This window comes from Oryctolagus cuniculus, chromosome 12 (genome assembly GCF_051225735.1).
Source record: "Oryctolagus cuniculus isolate XC-2025 breed Fujian yellow rabbit chromosome 12, ASM5122573v1, whole genome shotgun sequence".
In the NCBI taxonomy this organism is placed as follows: domain Eukaryota; kingdom Metazoa; phylum Chordata; class Mammalia; order Lagomorpha; family Leporidae; genus Oryctolagus; species Oryctolagus cuniculus.
Window position 1 is genome coordinate 102,129,958 of NC_142878.1, and position 13,112 is coordinate 102,143,069.

Here is a 13,112-nt window from a genome sequence, read left to right on the forward strand (position 1 = left end):
CCCCTCACCTCCCTGCTCTCTGGGCCTGTCGAGGAAGAGGCCGCCTTTGATTTGCGTACGTTTGCTGGGTGTTTCTCAGGCTTGGTTCCATGCTTCCAAGGTCACGGTGTTGTGACTGCCTTAACTTGGCCCTGGGATTGAGTTTGAACCACTGACCAGGACTTTTTTTTTTTGCTCTATCATTGTAGCTGCACTCTCAAAAGCAACGTTATTAGATTTTTTTTTTTTTTTGAGTCCAGAATTGTAGTTTGGGGAAGAAAAGACAAAACTCAAGAATAGATCAAAAAATTCATGGGAGAAATAGAATTCAAAGACGAGTTTTTTGGAACCAAAATATTTGAAATGCGTGCACAGTTTTTTTTTCATAATTTGCACTTTCCATGAAATTATTGAGGACCCCTGAATACATAAGGCTCTGAAATGTGCTTGGAAACCCCAGATGGGGCTGGTGCTGTGGCACAGCAGGTTAAAGCCCCGGCCTGCAGCACTGGCATCCCATATGTACGCTGGTTCGAGTCTCGGCTGCGCCTCTTCTGATCCAGCTCTCTGCTGTGGCCTGGGAAAGCAGTAGAGGATGGCCCAAGCCCTTGGGCCCCTGCACCCACATGAGAGACCTGGAAGAAGCTCGTGGCTTTGGATCAGCACAGCTCTAGCCGTTGCAGCCATTTACCTCTCTCTATAACTCTGTCTTTCAAATAAATAAAAGTAAATCTTTTAAAAAAATCCCAGAAGGGTACTTGTCTGATTTAACTTCCCAATAAAATCCCCTACATGACTTGAAGAGAAAACCTGTGTGGGCTGGACCAGATACAATTGGAAAACTCTCTCTCTCTCTTTTTTTTCTTTTAAATGCCTAATTACATTTTTTGTGAAATTATAGTGGCGTTCAGCATTTTAAGAGAAGCTGAGACACCCCCCTCCTCCCCTTGAATAGACATAAGGGTGATTTCTGCCGTCAGCACACTCTGATTTTAACAAAGGATGCTCTGATGATGTCTTTGAGTGGGCAAGCCTCGAAAGCCAGTTTGAAACATGAAATCATGAAAAGCAGGCTTGTGCGTATTTTCCAAGGACACGTCCTGTGGAGGATGTCATTTGTCAAGTGTCGGAGCGAGGTCGGGAAGGTTTTCATGGGAAGGAAAAGAAGGTCACGGATATTTCTATCTTTCCTTGTCACCAATCAGCCGCTCAAAATAGCCCAACAGCACATTTTATTGTTAATGTCTGTTTGCCTCCCTCCCAACGGTATCTGTCTTGATTTGAGTCTTTCAGCCTAGAAGCTGAAGTGACACCTGCCAACCAGTGGGTCCTGGGAAGACCCTGGCCCTCGGAGACTGGCAGGGTACAATGGGGGGGTGGTGGGGGGTGGTTGCCTGGGAGTGGAGCACAGGGCTGTATTTTTCTTTTGATCTTTTATTTTAACATATTATTTATTTTTGACATTAACATTTTAAATTTACATTATAATCAGAGGCTGAATGGCTCTCCTAAAGAAAGAGTTCAACGGATGAAAAGTTCAAGACCCGTACTTAGTGTGTAGCAGGAACATAACCAATCAGGTGAAAAAGGTTGATCCACTCCACGCATATAAAGCGCATTTTAAAATAGTCGCAACATCGCTGCACGTGTCGTAGTGCACAATTCCCGTCGATCCACTAGACCAGGATTGAAGCCCGGGGCTCTTTGGAGAAGAGGCGGGGGCGTTGCTGAGCCGCGTCTCCCAGGAACCCTGTAGGACCACTTTTTCCTCGCTGGATCTGTCATGCCCAGGAGGAGGCGGGAGCCAGCGCAGGCGACGGTGCGGCATGCCAGCCCTTCCCTCTGAGTTGTGACTTGGTTCATGTCAGCTGGTTCTGGCTCCCTGTGACCACGGTTGGGAAGCTTCTACGGAGCTGCAGATCCAACCTGGACGTAACGCACGCCCGCAAACACTCGTCGCCTGCCCCTTCTTCTGCTTGTCATTCTCATTTCTCAGTAGCCCCGCGTCTCCACAAATAAATGTGGAAGGCATCAGGGCGCATTCTCCTGCCTGGGACCAAGGCGGTGACAAGGGCAGCAACCACCCCCGCAGAGTCAAAGCCTTCCCGTACAATGAGCCGGCAGGCGCCGGTGGGGTGCTTGGCAACCTTAAACACAGCCAAAGCCCAGAGGCGGCAGAGAAAGCAGGAACTGCTGTGGGGATGGATTCTTCTCCACTTGTAGGGAGGTTTCCTGGAAGTCTGGCTTTTCTTGCGTGTTGGGAAGTGAGCAGAGTTAGCTTGGGAGCAGGAGGCAGTGGCTAATGTACACAGGGGCCTTGGAGGGGAAGTGGGCAGTGTATACAGTTAGGCAGTCAGGGGAGCCTTGTGCTCTCTCAAGGTTTCAATCTGTGAGGTGTAGCCTAAATCAGCATTTCCTCTTGAAAGCTTTAGTACACAGAAGTTGCTCATTCCTTGAGTATTCTCAAAAAAAAAAAAAAAAAAAAAAAAGCAAGAAAGAAAGAAAGAAAGGAAAAACCTCAACTTGGGGCTTGCTTTGAATACTGGGCTGGAATCCCATATGAGTGCTGGTTCGAGTCCTAGCTGCTCTGCCTCCAATCCAGCTCTGATACTTATGCACCAGGAAAGGCAGCTGAAGATGGCCCAAGCCCTTGGGCACCCGCACCCAAGTGGGAGATCAGGATAGAGTTCCTGGCTCCTGCCTTCAGCCTGGCCCAGTCCTGGCTATTACAACCATTAGAGGAATGAACCAGTGGACCGAACCACATGCTCTCTCTCTTTCTCTGCACCCCTCCCCCGCCTTCCCAATAAATAAATAAATCTTGAAAACAATTCTGAGCTGTCTAGTCCTTATCATTTGTCATGAAGAATGCCTCTTCTTGTTTGCAAATAAAAATCAAATGGGTCCATACCTTCCACCTACAAGTTCCTGTTCAGCTATTTCTTTTTTTTTTTTTTTAAGATTTATTTATTTATTTGAAAGTCAGAGTTACACAGAGAGAAGGAGAGGCAGAGAGAAAGAGAAGTCTTCCATCTGATGGTTCACTCCCGAGATGGCCACAACGGCTGGAGCTGCAGCGATCCGAAGCCAGGAGCCAGGAACTTCTACCGGGTCTCCCACGCGGGTGCAGGGGCCCAAGGACGTGGGCCATCTTCTATTGCTATCCTAGGCCATAGCAGAGGGCTGGATTGGAAGAGGAGCAGCCGGGACTCGAACCAACGCCCATATGGGATGCCAGCGCTTCAGGCCAGGGCGTTAACCCACTGCACCACAGCGCCGGCCCCTCAGCTATCTTTACAGGTGGACACTTTTCTTTCAGTTTTGTGGAATTAGGTCCTTTATAATATTTGTAAAGTGATCCAGACGAAGTCATAAGCCACTATTTTTTGTGATTTTTTTCTCCCTGAGGTTGCTTTCCTTGATTGATGATCATGTTTTCTGCTTTTTGTTATTTGCTGTCTAGCAGTTGTGTGCTGGGAACTTTCTACACAACTTTTCTGGAGAGCCCCAGGCGGGGGAGCCCACGTTTAGAGACCTTACAGCTAGTTTCTCCCAACCCAGAGGAAGACGGTATAGAGTAGCCAATCCGTCACCCCTGCACCACACTGTCTCAGTCTTATTTCTGTCGCTATAACTAAAAGACACAGACTGGGTCATCTATAAAGAATAAAGGTTAATTTGGTTCACTGTTCTGAGAGCTAGGAAGTTCAAGTTTGGGTGGCTGGCAGGGGGTCTTTTCAGAGTCTCTTCCTGCTCAACCCCCCCCCCCCCCCGGCACACGCTGCACATCGGACTCAGATGGTGGCGCTTCCAACTTGTGGTGGTCGGCAGGGGGTCTGGCCCCTCCGGAGCACGGGGTACTGTGCCGGATCCTCCACCCGTGTTCCTGTGCCCTCACTCTTGGTGACACAAGGGGGTCTGGCAGGACATCCCAGTGGCACTTGAGACTTGAAGGCCCTGTGGGGGTCAGCCGGGTGGAAAAACCTCCCAGGCAGTGGGGACAGCACGGACAAAGGCAGGACAGAACGGGGTGATCCTGGGTGGCTTAGGAGTGGAGGCGTGTGGGTGCTGATGGGGACAGCGGAGGTGAGGGAGGCTGGAGAGAGGACAGGAGCAGGGGGAAGGGGGGCGCTGGTGAGCGAGAGTGGGCTGTGTTTTAAAGGCTGTGGGGAGGCCCTCAATCCGCCTGGGGAAGGATGTGATTCAGATTTTAGGCGAGCTCGCAGCAATAGCATGGAGGGAGGATTTGAGGGGTGCCCGTGGGAGCCGTGGTCGTTCAGGGCGGGACTGAGGGTGCGCTCCTGGGGGTGGAGGGACGCAGGTGCCCCTGAGGGCTCTGGGAGAACGGATAACACTTGGGACATGTGGGAGGTGTGTGTGTTATGTGTGTGTGGTGTGTGTGTGATATGTGTGTGTTTGGGTGTGGGTGTGCATGGGGTATGTGTGTATGCTGTGTGTGTTGTGTGTATGTGGTGTGTGAGAGGTTGTCTGTGTGTGGTGCATGATGTGTGTGTGGGGTGTGTGTGTGGGGTGTGTGTGTGTTGTGTGATGTGTGTGTTGTGTATGTGGGGTATGTTGTGTGTGGGGTGTGTGTGTGGGTATGGGGTATGTGTGTGTGTTGTGTGTATGTGGTGTTTTGTGGGGTATGTCTATGTGTTGTGTGTATGTGGTGTGTGAGAGGTTGTGTGTGGTGCGTGGTGTGTGTGTGGGGTGTGTGTGTGGGGTGTGTGTGTGTGATATGTGTGTTGTGTATGTGGGGTATGTTGTGTGTGGGGTGTGTGTGTGGGTATGGGGTATGTGTGTGTGTTGTGTGTATGTAGTGTTTTGTGGGGTATGTCTATGTGTTGTGTGTTGTGTGTGTGTTGTGTGTGTGAGGGCTATGTGTGTGTGGTGTGTGGTATGTGTGGGGCACGTATGGTATGTGTGTAGTATTTGTGTGTATGTTGTGTGCACTGTGGTGTTTGTGTGGTATGTGTGTAGGTGTGTGTGTAATGTGTTTGTGTGAGTTGTGTGTTGTGTGTGGTGTGTATTTGGGGAGTGTATGTGAGGTATGTGTGTGTGTGGTGTTTGTGTGGTGTGTGTGTGATAGGTGTGTGAGGTATGTGTTGTGTGTGCTATATGCATGGGGAGTGTGTGTGAGGTATGAGTGTGGTGTGTGTGAGGTATGTGTGTATGGTGTGGTGTATGTGCATATGGTGTGTGTAGGGTATGTGTGTGTATGGTGTATGTGTGTGAGGTATGTGTGTGGGGTATGTGTGTGGCATGTGGTGTGTGTGTGTGGTGTGGTGTATGTATGTATGGTGTGTGTGTGTGAGGTATGTGTGTGTGTGGCATGTGGTGTGTATGTGTGGTGTGGTGTATGTGTGTATGCTGTATGCATGTATGGTGTGTGTGTGTGGTGTGTGTGTATGGTGTGTATGTGCATATGGTGTGTGTGGGGTATGTGTGTGTATGGTGTATGTGTGTGGTGTGTATGTGAGGTATGTGTGTGGCGTGTGGTGTGTGTGTGGTGTGGTGTATGTATGTATGGTGTGTGTGGGGTATGTGTGTATATGGTGTGTGTGGTGTGTGTGTGTGTGAGGTATGTGTGTGTGTGGCATGTGGTGTGTATGTGTGGTGTGGTGTATGGTGTGTATGCTGTATGTATGTATGGTGTGCGTGTGTATGGTGTGTGTGTGTGGTGTGTGTGTGTGAGGTATGTGTGTGTGTGGCATGTGGTGTGTATGTGTGGTGTGGTGTATGTGTGTATGCTGTATGTATGTATGGTGTGTGTGTGTGCTGTGTGGAGAAAAGGAAGAGTTGCTGATTTAGTGGCTGTTTTTTGTTTTTAGTCTAAGTTGTCTTTGTTCTTTTTGCTGTTTCTTCATGAAGGGGGCATTTTCAAAGAGAAATGAAATGCATTCATGTCTTTCAGTTATAACTTTCTATTCTGCTGAGTTTTTTGAATAGGAGACTTTATATTCCTGCACACACACACACACACACACAAGGGCATCATAAAGCGTTTATGGGAAATATAATTGAAAGATTAGTTTATTTTAGTGCAAAAAATTTAAATCCATGTGTACATGAGGTCTTCGGAAAGTTCATGAAAAGTGCGTATTATGAAATAATTGGGGCTGGCACTGTGGCTCGGCAGGTTAAAGCCATGGCCCCTGGCATCCCATATGGGTGCTGGTTCGAGTCCCAGCTGCTCCAATTCCAATCCAGCTCCCTGCTAATGCTCCTGGGAAAGCAGCTGAAGATGGCCCAAGTCCTTGGGCCCCTGCTCCCTCGTGGGAGACCCAGAAGAAGCTCCTGGCTCCTGGCCTCAGCCTGGCCCAGCTCTGGCTGTTGTGGCCATTTGGGGAGTGAGCCTGTGAATGGAAAACTTTTCTCTTAGTCTCTCTTCTGTTTCTGTGACTCTGCCTTTCAAGTGAACAAACAAATAAATAAATAAAAAGAAAAAATCATGTGTGGAGTTTTTTGGTATCAAAAGAAGCATCTTGTAATTTGATTTTTCCAGTTAACTTTTTGAAGTACCCATGTATGGTGTGTGTGCATGATGTATGTATGTGGTGTGCAGTGTGTGGTGTGGTGTGTGTAGTGTGTGTGAGTGGTGTGTGTATGTGTGGTGTGGTGTGTCCAATGTGGGTGTGGGTGTGGTGTATGTGTGTGTGTGATGTCTGTGATGTGTATTTGTGGTGTGTGTGTAGTATGTGTGTGATGTGGTGTGTATTTGTGGTGTGAGTGGTGTGTGTGTGGCGTGTGGTATGTGGTGTGAGTGGTGTGTGTGTGGTGTGAATGGTGTGTGCATGGTGTATTTGTGTGTAGTGTGTGTGAGTGGTGTGTGTATGTGTGGTGTGATGTGTCTAGTATGGGTGTGGGTATGCTGTATGTGTGTGGTATGAGGGGTGTGTGTATGTGTGTGTGTGATGTCTGTGGTATGGTGTGTGTGTGTGTGTATGGTATGTGGTGTAGGTGGTATGTGTGTGGTGTGGTGTGTGTGGTATGTGTGTGTATTGTGTGTGGCGTGTGTGGTATGTGTGTGTGGTGTATGTGTGTATTGTGTGTGGTGTGTTGTGTGTGGTGTGATGTGAGTGGTGTGTGTGTGGCGTGTGGTGTGAGGTGTATGTGTATTGTGTGTGGTGTGGTGTATGGGTGTGGTGTGTGTGTGGTATGTGTGTGTATTGTGTGTGGCGTGTGTGTTATGTGTGTGTGGTGTATGTGTGCATTGTGTGTGGTGTGTTGTGTGTGGTGTGGTGTGGTGTGAGTGGTGTGTGTATGGTATGTGGTGTAGGTGGTATGTGTGTGGTGTGATATGTGTGTGTATTATGTGTGGCATGTGTGTTATGTGTGTGTGGTGTATGTGTATTGTGTGTGGTGTGTGTGTGTGGTGTGTGTGGTGTGGTGTGAGGTGTGTATGTGGTGTGTTGTGTGTGTGAGTGCTGTGTGTGTGTGTGAGTGGTGTGGTGTGTGCATGTGTGTGTGTTGTATGAGTGGGGTGTGTGTGAGTGTATGTGGTGTGTGTGTTGTTGGAGGTGTGTGTGTGCGTGCATGTGCCTTGTCTGGGAGTCCCTTAATATTTTTGTGCCCCCAGGACAGCTTGTGGATTCCAGCTTCTCCGTGGTGTGGGTGGTGACCCCAGCTGCTGAGAAGAGAAGGGGATGTAGGCAGGAGGCGGAATGATGATGAGCTTGTGTACTTGGGGTGTGAAGAGTCTTTGGGGGTAGCAAGAGGAAATTTCCAGCAGTGAAAAAAAATGACATTTAGGAGAGAGGAATTTGGGCTGCAGTTGTGGGTTTTCAAGTCAGTGACACACACAGGCAATTAATAAATATGCAGTATTGGACAAAATCACCCACGGGGGTTATTTGGGGCTAGGGGGATGGAAGGCCCTGGTTGGAGAGAGAAGAGCTACGGAGGTAACTGGGGGCTTCTGGGTCCACAGGAGGCGCGGGGGGGAGAAGCCGTTTCGGGGAGGAAGAGGCCGATGGGGTCCGTGAGCCCCAGCGAAGGCTCTGAGCCAAGGGCTGAGGTTTCTTGGGGGGTGCAGGAGTCAGAAGTCCCTGAGCCGCTGAAGCGCACCCAGCCTGTAGGGGGCAGCACTTAGGAGGCAGGAGGCTTGCAAGGAACACAGTTCCCAGCCACGGTGGCTCCAGATGGTGGCCCAGAGGCGGGAGGACCGGAACTTGGTGATGTACCAAGGACTTTGCTGTTCTCGAAGGGCTCGGATTGACTGCTGCAGGCTCGCACGCACGAGGCAGGGTGGGGGAGAAATTATGGCATCCTCACAGCGGGAAACCGGGAGCTGCCCGCCAGCCCTCACCGCGCCTGGCTCTGCCTTAGAGCTCCCCATCATCTGGGGACACACAGCTCGCTGTGGCTGGGAGGACGAGGAGTGCTGGCCAGCAGGCAGTGCGCAGGCAGAGTGTCCGGCACGGTGGGTTAAGCTTGCCGTCCCAGCATCCTATGTGAGTGCTGGTTCGAGCCCTGGCTGCTCCACTTCCCATACAGCTCCCTGCTAATGCATTTAGGTTGGCCCAAGTGCTTGGGTCCCTTGTACCCGCATGGGAGACTCAGATGAAGCTCCTGGCTCCTGGCTTCTGCTTGGCCTTGGATGAAAGATCTCTCCCTCTAACTCTGCCTTTTAAACAAAGAGTTAATCTTAAAAAAAAAAAAAATACAGGGGAAAATAACAGAAGGCAGAAGTCTTCAGGGCCGGACAAGTGAATGGGAGAGGTTGAAGACGCTTGGTGACTGTGGCTCCCTGGGGTGATGCCCCGAGACCTGGGAGGGGCCAGGGCCTTACTTCATTTTGGTGAAGGGACAGAAGAGTGTGCGTAGGGGACCTTCTGGGGCAAATGGATGTGGGAAAAAACTCATGCAGAGGGTAAGGACCTCTGCGTGTGCTTAGTCCTTAGTTTCATGGGAATTTCAGGCCCCATCTGTTTGCAGTCTGAGCCTTTCCCTTGCCGTAAGTGGTGGTTTTGGTTTTGGTTCCATCATTAGAATTTCCTGCTCCCAGTGATCATCGCCACCAATGGGAATTGGCTGGGAGGGAATGGTCTCCCTTTCTCAGGAGGCAGCCCTCAGCCCTGGGGGCCGCTGTGGTTTCCTGACCTTTGATGGCCCTTGATGCAGGGAGGGGGGAGTTGCTCCCCAGTGCCGCAGGCACCCTGTCTATGCCTCTGTCCCCCTCCCCCTCTGCCTCTGGACTTTGGCATCTGTCCAGAGAGTTTTAACCATTCACAGGCCCACTGACCTGATTCTGAAGCTCATACTAACTCCACGCAGACCAAGACAAATTAATGAGGAAAAACACTGCACTTTCTAAAAAGAAGAAATTAAAAATGCTTAAATAAGGAAAGCAAATTATCTTTAAAAAATTAAAAATCAGCTCCAGTCCTAAACACAACATGTGTAGGAAAAATAGTTACCTACATATCTTTCCCTCAGACTTGTTCTCCAGCTACTTTTTAAAACAGTAATTAAAAAATAATTATGGCTGGTGCCGTGGCTCACTTGGCTAATCCTCCACCTGCGGCGCAGGCACCCCGGGTTCTAGTCCCAGTTGGGGTGCTGGTTCTGTCCCGGTTGCTCCTCTTCCAGGCCAGCTCTCTGCTGTGGCCTGGGAGTGCAGTGGAGGATGGCCCAAGTCCTTGGGCCCTGCACACGCATGGGAGACTAGGAGGAAGCACCTGGCTCCTGGCTTCAGATCAGCGCAGCACGCTCATTTGGGGGGTGAACCAACGGAAGGAAGACCTTTTTTTTTTTACAGGCAGAGTGGACAGTGAGAGAGAGAGACAGAGAGAAAGGTCTTCCTTTTGCTGTTGGTTCACCCTCCAATGGCCGCCGAGGCCAGCGTGCTGTGGCCGGCGCACTGCACTGATCTGATGGCAGGAGCCAGGTGCTTCTCCTGGTCTCCCATGGGGTGCAGGGCCCAAGCACTTGGGCCATCCTCCACTGCACTCCCTGGCCACAGCAGAGAGCTGGCCTGGAAGAGGGGCAACCGGGACAGAATCCGGCGCCCCGACCGGGACTAGAACCTGGTGTGCCGGCGCCGCAAGGCGGAGGATTAGCCTAGTGAGCCGAGGCGCTGGCCAGGAAGGAAGACCTTTCTCTCTGTCTCTCTCTCTCTCACTGTCTAATTCTGCCTGTTTAAAATAAATAAATAAATAAATAAATAAAATAATTAAAAATTAATCAATTTAGAGACACACAGAGAGACAGAGATAGGAAGAGAGCTTCCATCTGTTGGCTCACTTCCTAAATGCCTATAATAGCCAGGGCCAGGTCAGAGCAAAACCGGGAGCTGGTAACTCAGTTGAGGTCTCCCAAGAGGGTGGCAGGGACCCCAGCACTAGAGCCGTCACCTGCTGCCCCTCAGAGTTTGCACTTGGCAGGAAGCTGGGACTGGAAACCAAGCGCAGGTGCTCCAACGTGGGACGTTGGCATCTTAACCGCTAGGCCAAACGTCCACCCCTTCATGCTGGAAAACAATTGAGGATCTCATAAAGAAATCAATCCTTGTGATAAACTAGACTCCCTGAGACTCTGCCTTCATCACGTGGGGACTTCCGCAAAGAAAATTCTGGAAGACCCCAGTGCGCTGTGGAAGGACTGCGACACCAAATACCAGATAGAATCCGACTTTTCAGAAGGTCAGACCCACAGAGGCCTAGAGCTTCGTGTTCACCGGCTTGGGTGACCACTTGGATGTGTGAAAGGCAGCGACGTCATTGGTCAACCCCAGTCGCCGATGGCCAGAGGAAACACACCACTGGGTGGAAATGGGCGTCAGTGCTGAGAACTCAGCTTGGAGGAGGTTCACCTGGGCTGAGCCATCGACTTCTTATTCTGAGAAAAAGCACGGTGTGCAGATAGTAAGTAGAGGAGCTCCCCTCCAGGACCTCAGTGGGGGCCCTTAACTTCCAGGTGTGACCCTGGAGGGGCCGGCCTGCACGCACGGGCGACCTTGACTCCGCGTGCAGCCCTTTCTTTGGGGATGCACAACTTAGAAGGAAGCTGCAGGAAGCCCAGGCCACAGGTCTTCTTCCTGACACAGTGGACGGGCATCAAGGAGGTGGGTGGTCCTGGACACCCTCAGCCTAGAGGGGCTGGGGGCGAACTTGCATCTACTCCTCGCCTCTTGTCCTTTCCCTGGGATACTTCCCCGACTCTCATCTCAACTACCTGTTCTGATTTCAGCTTCTCCTTGATTGCCCCTTTTTCATAGAAACCTTTTCTTGTTTGACGTGGATAATATCGTCCCAAATGTCTTTGTGTTAAGAAGACTTTTATTTATTTTTTAAAGATTTATTTTACTTATTTGAAAGTCAGAGTTACAGAGAGAGGTAGAGACAGAAAGAGAGAGGTCTTCCATCCGCTGGTTCACTCCCCAGATGGCTGCAACAGCCGGAGCTGTGCTGATCCGAAGTCAGGAGCCAGGAGTTTCTTTCAGGTCTCCCATGCGGGTTCAGGGGCCCAAGGACTTGGGTCATCCTCTACTGCTTTCCCAGGCCACAGCAGAGAGCTGGATCAGAAGAGGAGCAGCCGGGACTCGAACCAGTGCCCATAGGGGATGTCAACTCTTTAGGTCAGGACATTAACCCACTGCACCACTGTGCCGGCCCCAAGGAAGACTTTCAGATGCTTCCCTCTACGCCTCGATTATCTTTATTTCTAAATTTCTAGGTATTCTGAAGTTTCCTCCTTGCTGTCTTCTTCTACGCTCCTGGTTATCCTCACATTTCGGTGGTTCCTGGCTGTCAGTCTGTATATGAATGAGGGAGAGGGTCTGCTGGAGTGGCTTTGTCTGTCTGCCCAGCAGGCCTCCCTCCTAACTGGAAGAGCTGGAGTGGAGGGTGGATGTGGTGATTGGTGGGCTGTACACCAGGGTCGGTGACCATGGGGGACCAGGCAGGAAGGCTGGAAAGAAGGGTTTTACCCACATTGGGCTTTGCTCTCTGTGTTTCCTCTGTTTCTGTTGGGGTGTTTGGAAGGATCTAGAACTTCTCTCAGATGCTCACATGTGGGCGCAGGACTGTCTATGGACAGACACCACAGCTGCCTGTTGCTTAGTGATAATATTAATGGCTGCTATTTCATCAGACACAATAAGGACGCGTTCCATGCACAAACCCATATGAGCAAGTGCTACTGGCATGTGCATTTTGCTGATAGGCCCTGAGTGGTGTATAACTTGATGTAGGCACAGAGAGCGTCCACGGCTGACCCAGAGTTACCTTTCAATTTGGCAGTGGGGCAAAGATTCTAACCAAGACATTGCGACTGCAGAATTGGCTTTGGGTATGGAGACAGGGCAGGGGTGTGGGGATGAAGGGGCACCATGGATCCGTCTCACCTTCCACATGGTTCTTTTGTTAAGTCCTCCAATGACTCCCAGGGCTAAGTCCTGGCTTTTTGGAAATGTTTAATTTAGACTTTGAATTTCTCCGTGTTATCTTTATCTTGGGAGCAGTTTTCTATCATTGCTTGGCTCTCTCCTCAGCTCTCTCATCCCATCTGCTCTCTGTCTTCTAGGAATTTCTCACTGTTTGTGATCTAATGTGGGCAACCTCTCTGGATTTCCAGCCTTGCTATGGATGTGTCATATGTCCCCTCTCCATGTTTAGAAGTCTATTTAGAGGTACTTGGTATATCAGAGAGGAAGATGTGTGCATTTGGTCCAATGTCTTGATTCCATTTTTGCAATATTTACTCCATGCATTTTACGTGTTTACTTCTGTATGGTGAAGTTAATTTTTTAAATCATGCTTTCACAATGGTTGAACTTGAAATGGCACTCAGGATACAAGGGACACCGTCGTAATGTAATAGCCCTTGTATTTATGTTCTTCTGAAGATAAATGTTTAGACTCTGGATAGTTTAGTTGTGATTCTGCTGAACAAGGATTCTGAAATGTAGATTGTCAGATACGAGCGTGGTGGAGCAAGAAGTGGGACAGCACCACTTGTTAAACTTTCTTCTCGATAATAAGTCAGGATAACTAGAATGTATGTAAACACTAAAGACGTTGAATGCTGGGTTCATGGAAGGGGGAGTTAAACATTTTTAAAATTGAAATAAAACACAGAAGTAGGGAAGTATAGGCCCTGAGTGGTGTATAACTTGATGTACTACTGCATGA

The 13,112-nt window shown here is 49.8% G+C and overlaps 1 protein-coding gene across 3 annotated transcripts in view; it reads left to right on the top strand.

Moving 5' to 3' along the window:
- SH3GL3 (SH3 domain containing GRB2 like 3, endophilin A3) overlaps positions 1-13,112 on the top strand; it is a 160,534-nt gene that overhangs the window by 60,604 nt on the left and 86,818 nt on the right. The window contains exon 1 of one of the 3 annotated variants that reach the window (XM_089309513.1): positions 3,196-3,279. The exons of the other annotated variants lie outside the window; for them this stretch is intronic. Coding sequence (XP_089165639.1) covers positions 3,211-3,279 — 69 coding nt within the window. The 5' untranslated portion in view covers positions 3,196-3,210. Of the gene's footprint in view, positions 1-3,195; positions 3,280-13,112 lie in introns of those variants that run through there. 3 annotated transcript variants of the gene reach the window in all.